We start from the raw sequence: 16,886 nt of genomic DNA on the forward strand, positions 1-16,886 counted from the left end.
CAGGGGCCCTTCATCCCCACATTCCAAAAGCATGTGTGATAGTTTCATTTTACTGCTCTCTGAGATATTACAAAAACCTAATTGGGTTTAAAAATAACAAAACATTCTTTTCATCTGACTTTTAAAATATCCATTTGATAAGCTAGGTGTTCATGTTATAGTTCCCGGCTGCAGAGCCAGATTTGTACTCACCAAAGAGGCACAGAAATGCTCAGCGTCCCGGACCCCAGTAATGTGGGGCCTTTCCTGGCGGCAGTTGGGGGTTTTGAGGAGCTTCAGAGTACCTGTGAAAAAGCCACAGGAGACTCTAAGGCTGCAAACACATGTCAGGAAACTGGAATTCCCAGACAAACCTGTATAGAAATGTGAAGACTAACAAGTTGCCAGGACGTCTGGTGGCTCAGTCGGTGAAACATCCGTCATCGGCTCAGGTCATGATTCCAGGGTCCTGGGATCGAGCTCCGCATCGGGCTTCTTGCCTGGCAGGGAGCCTGCTTCTCCCTCTGCCTCTGCTGCTCCCCCCTGTTCACGCTCTCCCTCCCTCTCTCTCTCTGACAAATAAATAATAAATAAATAAATCTTAAAAAAAAAAAAAAAAACGACTGACAAGTTGCCTTGGCAAATTCTGTTCCTCAGCATGGCTAGGTCATGGTGTCATCACCTGGAGGTATCCACCCTACAGAATTAGGGACCTCACATGACTACCAAAGTTAGGAAAAAGCTATAAAAAGATGTTTGTTCATAAACTAAGGGAAGTGGCTATGAGAACTGATTTGACTGTGAGTTTTTACTTTATTTTGTCTTTGGGCTTCTGCCCTGTACCAAATGTTAATGTTAGAAAAGGCATTAAAAGACAGATTTTCTTAAATAAATATGACATATTAATATTCAGGTTTAGGTACTAAAAAGATTAATCTGGAAGTGACTATTTATTTTTCAAAGTAATTGGCTCTACAAAAAGATTCACTCAGGATTCCGCTAATTAATGAGGTCTCCTAAGGCATTTGACATTTAATTAATTTTAATTACGACTTTTGAGGAGTACTCTGAGAGCAAGCCATACCTACGTTCCCATTTGTTAATTGAAATAAGGACTAAATTATTACTGTGTTTTGGTAATTTGAAACTAATTGCCTCTGGTTTCATGTAGGTTATTTGTTTTTCAGTGAAACCTTCTAAACCAAGAAATGTTTTTCTCCTGTATCCATTTGAAACTCTCAATGATGAGAATGCTAATAATTATAATATTCTGTGGGATAGCTCTTGTTTCAAATCTGCACTCTTGAGTACCATTTGCACAAAATCACATTAATGTGAAGGTTATATACTATTTAAATATATCTATCACGTATTATACTCCTTGCTCAGAAGAGGGCTTTATTCTCTGCCCCAATAGCGTATTCCTTCTTCTGAGTCCATTGAAGCACCCTAGAATTTAAACAAGTATTCTTTTCAGAACCACTTGCCCTTCTTGCCTCCCAGTGAGTGGCCTCCGCCTTGCCTCCTGCGCCCGAGGCTTGGAGATTGGAGGTCATTTCAAACCCAGGTCTCTCTTTAGGTCCTTATCGTCAGTGTATAAAACTGGAAGAAGAAGAAAAAAAATAAGCATTCATCTAAGAGTCAGGATTTTGAGTGTAAATCACATTTGCCCTTGCGTAATTAATCACATAGAGTTTCATTTATTGCTATTTTGTCATTATAAACTTTCATTTGTGTTTGGCTGAAAATATCCTGATGGGTATGTGACAGGGTTATGAACTCTTTGTATAAAAGCCTCTTTATAAATAAGATTTCTTAAGGCTGTAATGATTTTGTTATCTGGGAGAGGGAGTGTGGGAAGCAATATAAAATCCAGGGCAGAGGGCATGCAGTGAAGGCAAAGTTGCAAAGTTCAGGGAAGCATGGTTACAAAACTCCTTTCTTTCGATTGCTGACAATATCCTGAAGTCGGCTTTTTAGAGAAGAAAACTCACAGTGCAGGTGAGTCCAGTCATAGATCAAGCTCACTTAAAGTATCTGTATATTTTCTGAATCATTGTCAACAAAGAAACAAAATGATCTTCACTCCGCCTAAGTGATGCCGAAATCTCTTCGGCGACTGCCCACAATTCTAAGCAGCATGATCTTTGAGACAGAAGATTTTCACCCACGGGCGTGTGATGGTACATGTTAAACCACAGACAAGGGAAGTGTATGGCCTTGTCAGCAGGTGTCTCCAGATCCATCGCCATGGATTTAGAAGTTGAGTACACTGCGATAAAATTGATTTTTTCCCCAAAAAAGATGGCTACACAAAAGATGTCACAGTAAGTGTTCCATTTTCTTTTCTTAAGCGGTCCAGTGGTCCTATGGTCCAGTTAGTGAAAGGGTATAAAAAGTGTTATTTCTTCCATAGAAGACAAGTAGAATTCCAAGAAATGAAAACTTGCCAAGAAATACTATACCAAAACCCCCATCCCTACACTGTGCTGTTTCATAAACACTTGATGTGTCTTTGGTTTCTTGTATTCTTTTAATCCCTAGGAAGTGTCAGAAAAACTTAATGTCACAGGAGAAAGAAATTAGATCCGAGCTAATGTATATAAAATGGTCCAATTGTGTGTAACAAATGTTACATATAATAAACATACATTAACAAATACATGTAACCTTGTTTTCCAACCACGCAATAATGAGCTTTGTGCTTTGAACAAAATTCTCATGCATTACTTTTAACATGTGGCTATTTAGGGAGAAGATCTTCTTGTCCATTTTTCATAAATTATTGGTCCTTTACACTGTGCTCAGTTCCCTCCCAGCCACACAGAGTTGGAGCTGGAGGGAGTGGAGAGGGGAAAGGAAGGTTAAATGCTATTCCCAGAGTCAGGAAAGCAAGTTAAATTTTGTGGACAGTATTCTGAAAATAAAATAGTCCCATTCTATGACGTGTTTGATTTTGACCAAAGATTGGGGTTGGGTTTTGACTTTGTTGACCACGCCTTCACTTAAAAACACAAAGCTTTCCAAAGTCATTCATTCTGTTGGCGGTGTGTGCCATCTTTACTCTTGCTGTTAGACAATAAGTTGCCACTAATTTCTTTTCTAGCTTTACAGTGGCCAGTGGTGGAATGGCCAAGGCAGAAAGCAATGGAAAAATGTCTGTTCTCCTCTGTCTCCTTACATGAAGGGAAAGCATAGGTCCTGGGAGTCAGTAAGCACTCAACCTCCAGGTTATTATGTGTGTGCATGTGCATACCCAGGCACATTTTCCCCCCCAAGCTTAGGGGAAAAAAAAGCCATTCCTTCTTCAATCCACTGTCCCTTTCTAATAACTGCCTCTTCCCTTCCTTTCTGGTCAGTATTCTTGAAAAGAGTGATGTGCCCTCCCAACTCCACCCTCACCTCCTGTTCTGCCTTTGACTCACTGGAATCTGTCTTCCAAGCTTTTTTCTTTTACTTTTTTTTCATTCTGACTTCTTTTGCTAAGATCCCCAGTGACCTGCTAACTCTCACATATCTTCCAGACCTTTCCTGACTTCCTGACATCCTTCCATCCTTACACTGCCATTCTCCTGCTGTCCTCCCCTCCCTTCACTTATTTGACACCATTTGGCAGGATTCTGTTCTGGGAGTGGTAAGATCTAGTCATTTGTTTCCTCCTTCTTTGTCTCGTCTTCTGCCCATTCCTTAGGTGTTCGGCCTTCTTTGCTTCTCATCTGAGAGCCCAAGGCCCCCATCATGCAGATTCTGTCGGTCGAACGTCCAGCTCAAGCTCAGTGTTTTCAAAACTTAACTCCTTGGTTTCTCCCAAGCTCCGTTCTTCCTTCTAAGTTTCTGTCTGATAAATAGCACCAGTATTGCTTCATCTTTGAAGCCCCAAGACCCAAGCATCACACTGGTGGGTTTTTTCAGACTCGGTACCTTTTGCACACTCATAATTCCTTCTTCCTAAAGACCTTCTCAGTACAATTTCCTATGACTTTGTTCTTCTATCACCTTGAATAAATTAATGGTGCTCCTACTAACTTTTGTCTTACTTCTGTTATTAGAGGGCCAGTCTGTTTCTTGATTATATGTTTGTCTCTCTTCTTCCCAACTAATTCCATGAGCTTACTCATTTTTGTACACTTAACACTAGCTCAGTGAGCATGTGATAGGCATTCAACATACATGTGAACAAATCAATAGCAAAATGGAATTAATGTAGTGTGTAGGAAACGGGAAAGGGATGGCCACATGTTCTTCAGACATTTAGGGACAGTGGAAGTAGATAGTGGCTCTGATCTCAGCCCTTAGCCCCTAGACACCTTTTACAGCTTACTTCAAACCCTATTAAATTGTGTCAGTGTGTTAGATGGCAGTCACGTGAATAGGCCTCGTAGACTAAAGAAAGGTGACTAGAGAGTGTCCTAGAAAGAGCAGAACTCACCATTTCCACCTGTCAGTAAATTACCTTTATATTTAGCCCTGGGTTAGCAGTCTGCTGCATGAATGCTAAGGACAGTTGTCTTAATCCTGAGTAGTGGTATCTTACATTGGAGAAGAATTTAATCATTGAGCATTTTATGAAAAGGAAGACCCTGCCAGGAAGGAGCAAGGATGAGATCATTGTACTAGAAGTGTAACTGCTGGAAGGAAAAGTTTTATTTATTTATTTATTTGTTTATTTATTTATTTATCTATTTATTTTTAGAGGGAGATTGTGTGCATGCGTCTGAGCGGGGGGAGGGGCAGAGGGAGAGAGAGAGAATCTCAAGCAGACTCCCCGCTGAGCGCAGAGCCCAACTCAGGGTCGATCCCATGACCCTGAGATCATGACCTGAGCCTAAATCAAGAGTCAGACGCTCAACCAGCTGAACCACCCAGATGCCCTGGAGAGAAAAGCTTAGACTGGAGACTTCATGAAGCAAGGCTCTGGGGACAGCAGGGAGCCAGCTCTCCCTGCTGCCACCTGAGTCCGTGTTGTGCTCATTGACCCTGTCCAAACCAGCAGATGCCAGGAGCTTCTCTGCAAACACCCAAATTACTCACCAGAAATGATCAACCAGTAGCAAAGGTCGTGTATAATCTGCGATAGACAGTAACACCTGTCTCAAAACAGTGCCAGTCCCTCGCCTGGGACCAGTGTTGGAGGTTTATTCCTGATAATCCGCAGGCACCTCACCCTCCCTGTGCTGCCATACGTGCTGCGTCGGAGAGGAAGAGGACTCTAGTCCACCAGCCGTGGTGTATTCTGTAATATCCTCATTTAGAATAGTAATTATTCGGGGGGGGCTGACATTTCCCAATTTAGAAATACGTCATTGTCACTTTCACACTCCTGCTATGTCCAGTGTGGTGGTGGTAGAGTTGAGGTCGGTCTTAGGGCCAGGTCTGCTGGCGCATTTTTTTCTCTACACTGACGCTAATATGAGGACGCACCAAAAATTAACATCCAGCCCAAATGACTTATCAATAACAATTTCCACATAAAAATATAAAAGGCATTCTTCTAGTATACATTTTGAAATAAAAGTACCTTTTTGTTGTATTTTTGTGTGACATCTGTTAACCTCTACCTAGCATTCTGTGGGACATATTTGTACCCAAGGTGACGAATCCCCAAACTCTGTCATCCACAGGGTACCAATAACAACGATGACAGTCCCTACCATTTTCACTTGTAGGCTAATTGACTATACATGGAAAGTAAGTAAATATAAACAGTGTGAGCTGAGTTCAGAAGCAGTGACACGTACTGGTGGCCACGTGCAGCGGCCCCAGACTGAGCATGTAATGTTTGGGACTGGGCCTTGGGAAATGGCATTTTGGAAGAGACAGGCAGTAATGACCACAGCAGAGAGGAGCAGACAAGGACAGGTGTGTCTAGGTGACCGTGAATCTGCCTCTTTGGGTGGACCTGTGTGTTCATATAGAGGAATGGTGGGAGAAGTAACTAGAAAGAAGAAATAAGATGGATAATTTCTGTGGCTACCAGATATAGCTAGAAAGACTGCAGAAGGCTTCAGTGGGAAGCAGGGGAGGCTGGACTTTACCCAACAATCAAAGGGTGCCACTGGAGATGGGAAATAACGTGATGAAAGCCACATGCTGGGACTTTTAGAAGGAATCCACTGAAAATGTAGCACTTGAAAGTGAAATTGAGTATGAGGGAAACTGGAAGCAGGGTGATTGGCCATCCAGTCTTGTAAATTGCCTTTTATTGTCAGATAAAATTCATTTCAAATAGAACTACACTCCTCTTGGATATACATGTCCCATGTTGAATCCAGTCAAGAAGCAAAGTAGATCAATTACTGTTAGGGTGGAGGAGGTAGGAAGTGAAATGGCACAACAAACCCTCACTATTTGTACTTCTGGATCCCAAAATGTATGTATTTCACCAAAGCATGTCGTTTTTCCCATAAACTGCATATGACTTCGTTTGAGAATCTGTGGCAACAAGTGGAAAGTAACAAGTTGAAGGGCGCCTGGCTGGCTCAGTCAGCCGAGCACGCGACTCTTGGTCTCGGGGTTGTGAGTTAGAGCCCCACATTGGGTGTAGGGATGATTTTAAAAAAAATAAAATCTTTCAAGTAGAAAGAAAGGAAGTAACAAGTTGGAAGTAGTAGGTAGAGAGCACCTGCTTCGAGGAGCACAGGCCGGCCCTGTTGTGCCTCGACAAAATTACCTGAATTCTTGTCATGGACCAGGTCCTTTGAAAGTCATTTTTTTGTTTTGTTTTTCAACTACCTTTTCTCCAAAATGGATTTCAAATCAGCCTAATTCCTTGCCACTGAACTCACAATGACACCCAAACAGGCCTCTTGTCACAATGGAAGAGAACGTTTCTCTGGCCTTCGAATAGCATCTCTTCACTGACACCACCCCATCCTTTAAGAGCAAGAACCACGCACACACACACGTGCACACACTCTTAGCCCTTGCAGGAGTCCTGTGGCCACCCCAAACACTTCCTGTATCTCCGATACAGTCTAGGGTTTAGCTATAAACACTCCAGTTAGCCGTGGCTCACCTCCCCGGACCCTGTCCCCTACAAATGCTTCTTTTCACTTCTTCCTCCCCACTCCTCCTCTCATGTGGGAAACCTATTGGAAAGCTCTTCAGGACTGCACAGCGACGGAAGTAGGTGACAGAACCAGCTCTAAGTGACCTTGAGTGCCTGGAGTTACTTATAAGAACAGGAAGAGGGGACTTCCCATAGGTCAAATTCAAGTACGGGTGGCTGCTTTTCTGTGTTCTAAGACCTAAGTCAGTCAGTTACTTTAAATTAAAATGCGTATTGTCATGGACATCTCAGCATATCATAATTGACATCTAGGTAAGTGAGCCCTAATGAAACGTCACAGTTAATGACTACTCCCAGAACTTAGACATTTCTAAATCAAATTCAGCATGAACTATGTTTTCCCCGTGCTCTTCTCTAACTCGGTATTGAGAAGGGACTGTTTATTTTAAAAATTAAAGAGTTATGGGACAGGCTCCTTATCTTATGTTTTCCATGATTCCTGTTACCGTAAGCATACACAAAATCAGGCACATGTAAAGTAACACCCATGCATCCTAGACTCTATAGATACTCCCTGAGAAAGAAAAGAAAGGTAGTTGGCTCCTGTTCAAATCACTAACAAGACGGAAGCTGACTCACTGTCTTGGTTACTTATTTTGTAACCAGTATTACTCCTGAAAGCCAGCCAGTGGGGTAACCCAGCCCGAGCCTTTCAGTGTCTTAGTTGGTTCTCGGCTCCTTAAGGAAAGGAGACCCTCCAGGGGTGCAGGAGTCGTCCCACCAACCCCCCCCCCCCCGCCGCCCCGGGCCAGCTGAAGGGTCCTCTCTCTCTCTTCCTTATCCAAACCCATGTCCTCCCAGATTTTCTTTCTGTAGTCATCCACCTCCTTTTTAAAAACTCAAAAGGGTAATAAAGCCTACAGCTATTGGAGAAGAAAATCTGCTGCTCAGAATACTTCGTTTCGGACTAAAGAGCTTTTCCAAATGAAAAACGATCGCCGGTGGGTCCCAGTAACCTGGGCTGTGGGTCCTGCGGGTGGGAGCAAGGATCCTCCGCGCTAGGAAGAAATGCAACAGATGAGACTTTCTAAATTGCTTCCATGTCACTTAGAACTGAGGTCTGCGTGGTCATGTGACTTTTCCTAACATCTGGTTTTTTCTGGCAAGCGACTCAGGTCTTGGAAGCCAGTTAGAGGCCCAGTGTGCCTTGTTGGTGGTGGAAGATGCAATGTCACGGGAACCTATTTTACTCGGTCTTAAGTAAACCCAATACCAAAGCTAATGGAAGCTTGCTGTTTCATTGTCCTCATTACCCCAGAGCTGCTGGGACAGAAAGAAATTGAAGGCAAAGGCGAAAAAATTGCTGGGAACACAGCCTAAAAGCAAGCAAGGACGTTTTTGACGAAGTCAGAATTGGCTGTTTTTACCTGTGTGGCTTAGGGTAGACCAGCAGCACCGGGTATAAACTGCCCCCTGCTGCCTGACACAGAGAAGTACATTAAAAAATGTCAGCTTCATTAAAAGAACCCTGTTCTCGAATGCCTTTGTGAATGGCAAAGAAACGGCAGGGGGCGAGGGGGGGGTGGTAACAGCCCACAGACTCACGCAAGCCATGGACATCACAGGTCACCTAATCCTCTCCAAGGTGAAGCTGAAGGAAGTTAGAGGCAGCTCTCATGACAAGTGCTGTGTTTGGGGTTTGGAAGTCGGCCTCCCTACCCCATCTGCAGCCTTGTTCCAGTGGCACCAGTGGCACCCGGGAGCTGGTTAGAAATGCAGGTTCCCGGGCCCTAGGTCTGCCGAGTCAGAGTCTACATATCGACAAGATCCCCGGGTGATTCACAAGCACACTTAGGAGTGAGGATCCCTGCATATAACTTCAGAAGGAGAAGAGCCTCCAGTCCCTAAGGTCTGGATCACACTGAATTCGGTTTGAACAGGGAATAAACACAACCCAATAGAAGAGTTTGACCCTCTGTTAAGATCATGATTGCCTTCGTCCTTATTTTCTTAATACCTCGTTTTATACAGCTCACATATCACGAGCCCTTTAACTCGCTGTCGTGCACGTTACTGGCTGTGACTGGCATTGGCCAAGCAGTCCCCTTGAAAATCCGTCTGTCCCGGCAAGTTCGCGACAGGCGTGGGTTTGATCTCGGGCAACATCTGTGTTTATCATCCTCCTTGGGTGCTGCAGTCTTCTCTCTCCCTCCCTCACCCCCCTGCTGTTACTGTTTAAGAGTAGCAACTTGACCCGTTGTCAGTCTGTTGCTAACCCAGAGTGTTCTTTTCTGCGCCAGGTCAGGGAAGAGTGCCGGCTCCTGAACGCCCCTCCTGTTCCACCCCGAAGCGCAAAGCCTTTGTCCACAAGCCCCTCGGTCCCTCCTCGTACAGCCAAGCCAGCGCGGCAGCAGACTCGCTCTCCCAGCCCCACCTTGTCCTACTATTCTTCAGGGCTGCACGACATGTAAGTCTTGAACGCCAGGGCACGTGTCTTCTTGTCGGCCAGCTCACCGGTTCTTGAGAACAGTGTCAAGGTAGCTGTAGCCTAGGCAGGAGGGGGGAGAGGAAACGTTCCTTAAACACAGAAGAATTTCACTAGAAAAGCATGATGGGGCCCCTGTTGGTTTCAGGTTAGGCTGGAAGAGCCAGGGTCCTAGGAAGAAAAGAAACCAGTCTTCATGAGAAACTCAGCCATAAAGGCCAACTGGATTCTCTTTAAAGGAAGCCATGGAGTGCCACCGGTTCTCACAAACCAATATCTCATTCTTTCCACTCCGACTTCTGCACAAGCACACAGACAGTACCTTCCGCTGGGACCTAGAGTTGAAAGGGTCCTGTTGGCTGTGCTCTGCCTTTCCACCCAGTACGGGAATCCCTTCTTGACCACTGTGGTCTGGTAGCCGTTCGCTTCTGTCTGGATCCTTCCAGTGCTGTGAGCTCCTTCTTTTGCCGGCGGCTCATTCCATCGTTGGCAAACGCCAATGATTTTTGGTAATCTTTCACTATACCCAGTTGAAATCTATCTCCGTGTAACTTTCAGCTGTCTTACATCTAGGAAAACAAAAAAATAGATCCTCCCTGCTTCTCTTTGTCAGCCTGTGAACAATTTGAAGTCAGCTAAGATGTAAGTCTTCTCTTCTCCAAAGAGATCGCCTCAGCTCTGCCACCTGTTTCCCCTGGCATCAATGCCTGGTCCCTCATCAGCCTGGTCACCCCACCTCCGAGCACACCCAGGCTTCCCTGTCACTCTTAAAATATGGTCCCCCAGCTGAAGGCACCACTCCACGTAGGGTCTTCACCATTGAAAATAGCTTTCTTTTGCGGTTATTTTTTGTTCTCTGGACGTTTAAATCCTTATGCTAGTTTCATTCAGTTGAATAGAAGCCAAGGCAAGCATTGTGTTTGACGCATTTCTTCTCACCTCAGACTTTTGAATGGAAGTAGAGTCACAGGTGCGGGTGCTGCAGTCTTGTCACATGGCACAAGGACGACAGGCACGAGGCCCCCATTTGCAGCCCTCCCGCCACCTTTTCCTGCTGCAGACGTGACTCACCATTCACATGACCTGTTGGTGATGAGCCTAACCATGGCTTAAGAATTTTTCTCACCGTAAATATCCAGGCACCCACTCACAGTGATTTTCTCGTTAGTTTAAAAAAAAAAATTATATATTTGCCACCTCTACTACAACCTTTTAAATCATAATTCACATATGTGTCATTGTCAATGTATTTTACTAACTTAAAAACTTTTTTTAAAACCTGGTGAAGTTAGCAGGTATTTTATCGAATTCATGATAAGAAATACTGCCATTTTTCTTCCTAACCTTCCTTTTCTATTCAGAAGTGACATCCGGGGGATAAGGGTCAGCTTGATATTTGGCTTTTACTTTTTTCTCACCTCCCTTTCTGTGTTTGCTTTTAAGCAGCGTTCCTAAGAGCGACACGAGTCCTTCCGAAAGCGCTCCTGTGTCCTGCTATCCCTGTACCCGCGTGAAAACTGATTCCGTGGACCTGAAGTCCCCAATGGGAAGTCCCTCTGCTGACACTCTCTCCTCCAGGCTCTCGTGGCCCAACCATTACTCGGGAGCGTCGGAGAGCCAGACCAGGAGTGACTGCCTGCTGGGTCCAAGCAGGAGTTACAGTTACCCCAGACAGAAGACACCAGGCACACCAAAGAGAAACTGCCCAGCACCCTTCGGTTTGGACGGCCACGAGCTCTCGGCCAGTCCCCCCGGCTCCGTCACTTCAGAATTCAGCGGCAGCGTCTCTGCCTGTCCCAAGTCAGCCAGCTACTCTGTGGAGAGCACAGACGAGAAAACGCTGGCTCCTGGCACAACAAAGCAGAGTATTTCGTGCCCTGCCTTACCCCCCAGGGCTCCAAAACCGGTGGAAGAGAAGGCCGCCTCGGACACTTCTCCTTTGCCTCTGAAAATTGATGGTGCTGAGGAAGACCCCAAGTCTGGGTCGCCGGACCTCTCTGAGGACCAGTATTTTGTTAAAAAGGGCATGCAGGACATCTTCTCCGTCGCCTACCCTTTCTCATCTCCGCTCCACCTCCAGCTGGCCCCCAGGTCCTGTGGCGACGGCTCCCCGTGGCAGCCGCCCGCTGACCTGTCGGGACTGTCTATCGAAGAAGTGTCCAAGTCGTTACGGTTTATTGGTTTGTCTGAAGATGTCATATCGTTCTTCGTTACTGAAAAGATCGATGGCAATTTGCTCGTCCAGCTAACGGAAGAAATCCTCTCGGAGGATTTCAAATTGAGCAAACTGCAGGTGAAGAAAATAATGCAATTCATTAATGGCTGGAGGCCCAAAATATAGCCAAATAACCCCAGCTAGCATTGAACAAAACGGACAAGCGTGTGTGCTAGAAGGGGTGGGCTGGGACACAATTCCATGTTTTTTGCACTACAAACCTTCTCTGTAAATAGGGATAAGAGAAACTCTTACTATGCAGACTACGTTTTTGAATGGCGAACATGCTATTTTGTACATCAATAAAAATGCTGTACAGAACACTTAGAGGTGTGCCTTGTACGTCACTCAACACTCAACAGCTGCTAAAAGACAAAAGGCATGTTCAGAGAAGTAATTCTCACCCAAGTAGGTTTATGCGAGAAGGTATGATATTTATTACAAAATAGCCAAAGCTGAAAACCATAAGAATCAAAAAAACAAAAAAAAACAAAAAACTTTAAAAAAAAAAACCAGTTTTTGAGCAACAGTTCTTTCCTTTGGGGGAATCGACTTTAGACAATTAACTATTCTGTGCTCTGTCGTTTGGATTGCTCAGTGCTAATTGTTTTACTCTTGTGCCTGAAAATGTTAGTAATATGAAATGACACTTTACTGTTTGTTTTATGCTTGGTGGGGATCTTTTCATCAAAAGGCATTTTCCAAAAGTCGTGTGTTGATAGAGGATGTATGAAATAATACAAATCATGACCACAATAATTCATCTGTAACTGCTGCTAATTTTATTGAGCAGTGGGGGGGAAAAAAACCCAGAACATATGCATATATGTGTATATATGTATACACAATACAAACATATGTTTTAAACATCACTAGTCTGATATTTTAGATAACATCTGTTCACTTTCAAAGATCCATTGAGGTTTGGGGCCATTAACAAAGTTGATTCTCTTAGGAAGAGTGGACAGAATGATTCCAAAGATTCTCAGAACCCTTCCCCTCGAAGCTCAGTCTGACTCGGCTTCATCACTGCAAGCTTGGAAGAAATCAGCAGAGGGTTTGTATTAAAGAATTAAATTTGATCTTAAGCCCATGGGCGGTGGTTTGCATATAACACTTGGCATGCCGATGTCTGGGAAAATGGTAGTTTCTTGTCAGAGGGCAATTCATCTCCAGCTTGAGGGTCTTCTTTTCCTGGTGTCTAACAGCGAGAGGTCTGGAGAGCATTTCTCGGAGCGTGTTAGGTGGTCTCCACATGTTTGTGCTCCAGGAGAGCTCAGAAATCAGACTGACGACCTTCATCTTTTGAGTAATTTTTTTGTAAAGTATCAGTAAGTACACTTGTTTCGTTCATAAGCCTCTTCTTTCCTCTCTTCCAAAGAAACTACATTATCACCATACTTTTATTCCAAGAATTCCAGGACGTGATTCTGGCGGGTTTTGCCAAATGTGATTAAATGTTCCAAAATATAATGGCCTCATCATCATTGTTGACTTTTTGAAGGAATGTAAATCTTAGAGAAGTGCTAGTTCTTCGAGCAAGCCGTCAGCCATAGCCCTGCCTCCCCCAGTCTGATTGTGGATGTGCGGACATCTGCGACTGAGGTCGGCCAACCAGCGGTCAGTATGACTTGCAGGATTGGCTTCTATCTTTTTATCCACCTTCCTGCTCACCAGAATAAATAAACAAATGTAAAGACAAGATCCACGATCGCACAACAGGCAGTATGCACTATGGCTTTGTTTCTTGACGTTAAAGATGTTCTTAATCCATCTCCTGGTTTAGAATTGAGGTGAATTGATACCTCTTCTCATTTTCCATCCTAAATCTTTTTTTTTTAAGGCATTTTTCCCCCTTAACACATCTCCCAAAATGTACATACTCTAGGTAAAATGTGTCCCATAAGGAGAGTATCCTGTACAATTTGTCGGACTGGTTAGTGCCCCTTCAGAAGTAACTGAAAAATCTATATGGAAGTGTCTGGTACTGCACTCACATGACATGAGACCCGTCAGTAATTGTCACGTTTAAAAAACATCCTTCTGTGTGAGCAAGCTTCCATAGCACCAATAACCTCTCAGAGCTGTCTTCGAGAATAAAAACAGGATGCAGTTGAAACACTGCGTGTTTTTCTTTAGCACCTGACCCTTGGGCACAATTCTCAAATTCAGGTGGGAGGAGGCGTGGGTTCGGGTTTACTATGAAGGCTGCCCACCTAAACAGCTGACTCCTTGTATGTTTCTCTTTTCTTTTTGTTTTTTCTTTTGCAAACACTTGACACAAATAGTTTCTGGGTTTTGTCCTGGCATGTTTCTATCAAGTTTGTATTGGTGGCAACATAGCGGCTACTTGGGGGCAGGCGCTATGGCCTTTGGGTCATGTATTCAAATTTGTTGAGCACCTTTTATTGCCAGGCACACTGCTGGTATGACTCGATAATGCTGAAAAAAAAGCCCTCTTGGAGCTCATAATGTTTATATTTAAAAATCACAGTTGCTGAGACTGCATATGTGTGAGTGAGAGAGATGTGAAATCTTCTGGGCAGTTCGATGTATGGAGAGTTAAGTGTGTTCTGTCTTTAAAGAAGCCACAGATGGGAGAAATGGCAGCCTCTATTAAAAGGGGTAGGAAAATCAACACCACGTGATCGTGAAAACTTGGAATATGTTGGAGGCAGAAAGTATCTCAGACTCCCACTGGCTGATGTTCTCTTTGACCAATTCGGAATGTTTTTAACCGTGATAACTATCTTCTGGCATCTCTAAAGGCATAGATAGATGTAGTTGTCATTCCTGAGCTGAACACTTGTCCGCAGAGGACCTTGGCACCCTGACTAGACAAGGTACGCACAGGCAGAGAGAATCATGGCAAGAAACGCAGCGCGGAGGCCGGGAGGAACCAGCCTTTCCCTTCCAAGAGCTGCAGCTGCGCAGTGAGAAACCATGTAGAGAGATCCCCAGAAGCAGGACGTATTCTAACCAACCAGGTCAAGACTGAGCAGATCTGGCAGGTTCCTTCCAGTCAGTACGGTGACTGTGGGGCTCGGGGGAAAGTGTTTAAACAGGGCCCTTCTTGGGGTTTAAATTCATGGCCCCCATCAGAAAAGAAAATCAGCAATAAGCCAAACCAAGCAGCTAAGGTGTAGACTAGGGACCTAACTCATGCTGGAAGGGAGCACTCACGCACTCCCAGACCAATTCTTTCTCAGAATCTTGAAGTTGAGCTGCTCAACTTTATGAACTGTGAAATTTACATTTAGACTCTTTCACCCACACATACCATTCAAGTTTATGAAGTTGCAGCAAGCTGCCCATTCGACTAAATTGCTGTGTTTATTCTTGTCTCGTGTAGAAATAAAACAATCTTATGGGTAACTGTTATGACAATCCATTCCAACTGTTTTCAGACACATGCACAAGCACCCTCTGCTCACATTCCAGAACCACCTGCACACCATCCATCCAATTCCTTGAGAAGTTCAGGGGGTGGATGTGGATGGATAGAGGGTCCTTCATTTTCCAAACACTTTGTGTAACAAGTCACTACTCATCATGCCTAAAGAGCATAAAATTAACATTCTGAATAACAAACTGGAAAAACGGTTTTCCAAAGTACCTCGTGAACCATTGAAAGGAAATTTCAAGGTCAGTCCCCCAGGAAAGTTACATCTGCTGTTGGACACATGAGACTTTCAGAAACTATGACCATTCTGTCAATTCCCACTCTTGATCTAGTAATGTTAAGGCAATGGGCTGCTAGGGCAAGAAGGGTAAAATGCCCAGACTGCAAATGATGGAAAGTGGGATTTTTATGCTGTGGGGTTGTAATATTGTGGAATTCTCATGGCCCCTTCTTGCCAAGTCACATTGCAGTTTAGTCTTTAAAACTTGGTGTTTTAAAATTTATCTCATTGTGAAAACCAGAAACAAGGGGTAAACGTGATTTCAGTTAAAACTACGTACAAATATCTTCTGTAATTTTGCTGCTCTGTCTAATTTTTAGGCTATGAATTTTGTAATGAGCTTATCAGATTACAAATTTCCTTTGTTTACAATCTCATGTAGTCGGGCTCAGATAATTTCTTAGTTGTCAACCTCTTCTCCCATTTTCATATTAAGTTCCGTTTAAAATATTGTTTAAGCTAAGCCTAAAAATTGAACTCAATTAATTAAAAATTGGGGGAGTTTTCTTTGATTTAAATGGAAAGGGTATATTCTTTTCAAAGCATTTTGTAACCGTCTTTATAGTTTCTTTGCTTGGAAAACTGGGGGTGTTAACTACCAGTTAACAGTTGTATTACTTTCCAGAGCATTATCTAATGGGCCCAATGTGTACCTCAAGATAAACATGGTATGTTATGTCTAAAAAAATTCATTGTTGATTTACATGGTTCCGAAATGTCTATAAATAAAGAAAATTTAAAAGTTGCTCCTCTTGCAATTCCTTAGTGAGTCGGACCTAGTGCATAGCTTTCTAGAATTCTCTTCCCCATCCTCATGAAGGAGATGAGAACGCATCTGAAGGGATTCTTAATGCTGCAAGCCCATTCGTTCCGTACTAAGAGACTGAAGACAATGGCTATCGAACAAAGAAGAAGCTGGGAACCAGGTCACTTGCTGGCATTCAGAGGAAACCCAGTACCTGTGTGGTCAGGAGTTAGAACAAAAGGAAATACAGATGAACTGCCGAGCTTGAAGAAAAAAGAGAAAGAGTCCATGTTTGTATGGGGGACAGAAACAATACACATTCCTCTCTCTGGGGCTTAGACACAGTTGAATTTATGTAATTACAGCCAGCATAAGTGGTGAGAGGTGGTGGGGGTTACTGGAGAAAGTCTTGAGTCTTCGGCTTGCTGCGACATCCACCAGTGAGTTTTACAGAGAAGCTGGCAAATGACAAGTGGGGGTTGCTTGGGAGAGCTTCTATTTTACTCGAAATAGCATGAAATAGCCTCAGACCATTTTGTGGAGAGGCTTTAGGGGAGGGTCAAGGGGTTGAGAGGCTAAAAGGAACCCATGTCCTGGGCCCAACAGGAACCCCCACCACCACCCAGCTTCATAATCCACAGAATCTTCCTGACTCTTTTACTAGACAAAGCATTCTCAAATCATCTTCTATTTAAGCCTTCAATCCTCTGTCCGGTTTCACAGGGGATAAAGCTTGTAGCTAAATCCATAGGTGGCCACTTCCCTGGATT

At 43.9% G+C, this 16,886-nt stretch overlaps 1 protein-coding gene across 2 annotated transcripts in view; it reads left to right on the forward strand.

Moving 5' to 3' along the window:
* The window catches only part of GAREM1 (GRB2 associated regulator of MAPK1 subtype 1), a 196,520-nt gene extending 180,404 nt beyond the window's left edge, over window positions 1-16,116 (forward strand). The window contains exons 5-6 of one of the 2 annotated variants that reach the window (XM_045781912.2): window positions 9,289-9,455; window positions 10,917-16,116. In XM_045781912.2, the coding sequence (XP_045637868.1) occupies window positions 9,289-9,455; window positions 10,917-11,814 (1,065 nt within the window). In that variant the 3' untranslated portion in view covers window positions 11,815-16,116. The remainder of the gene's footprint in view (window positions 1-9,288; window positions 9,456-10,916) is intronic. The other variant, XM_045781913.2, reaches the window with a different exon arrangement.
* Window positions 16,117-16,886: the final 770 nt, after the last annotated feature.

This window comes from Ursus americanus, chromosome 19, assembly GCF_024610735.1.
Source record: "Ursus americanus isolate L20-20 chromosome 19, mUrsAme1.1.p, whole genome shotgun sequence".
Lineage (NCBI taxonomy): Eukaryota > Metazoa > Chordata > Mammalia > Carnivora > Ursidae > Ursus > Ursus americanus.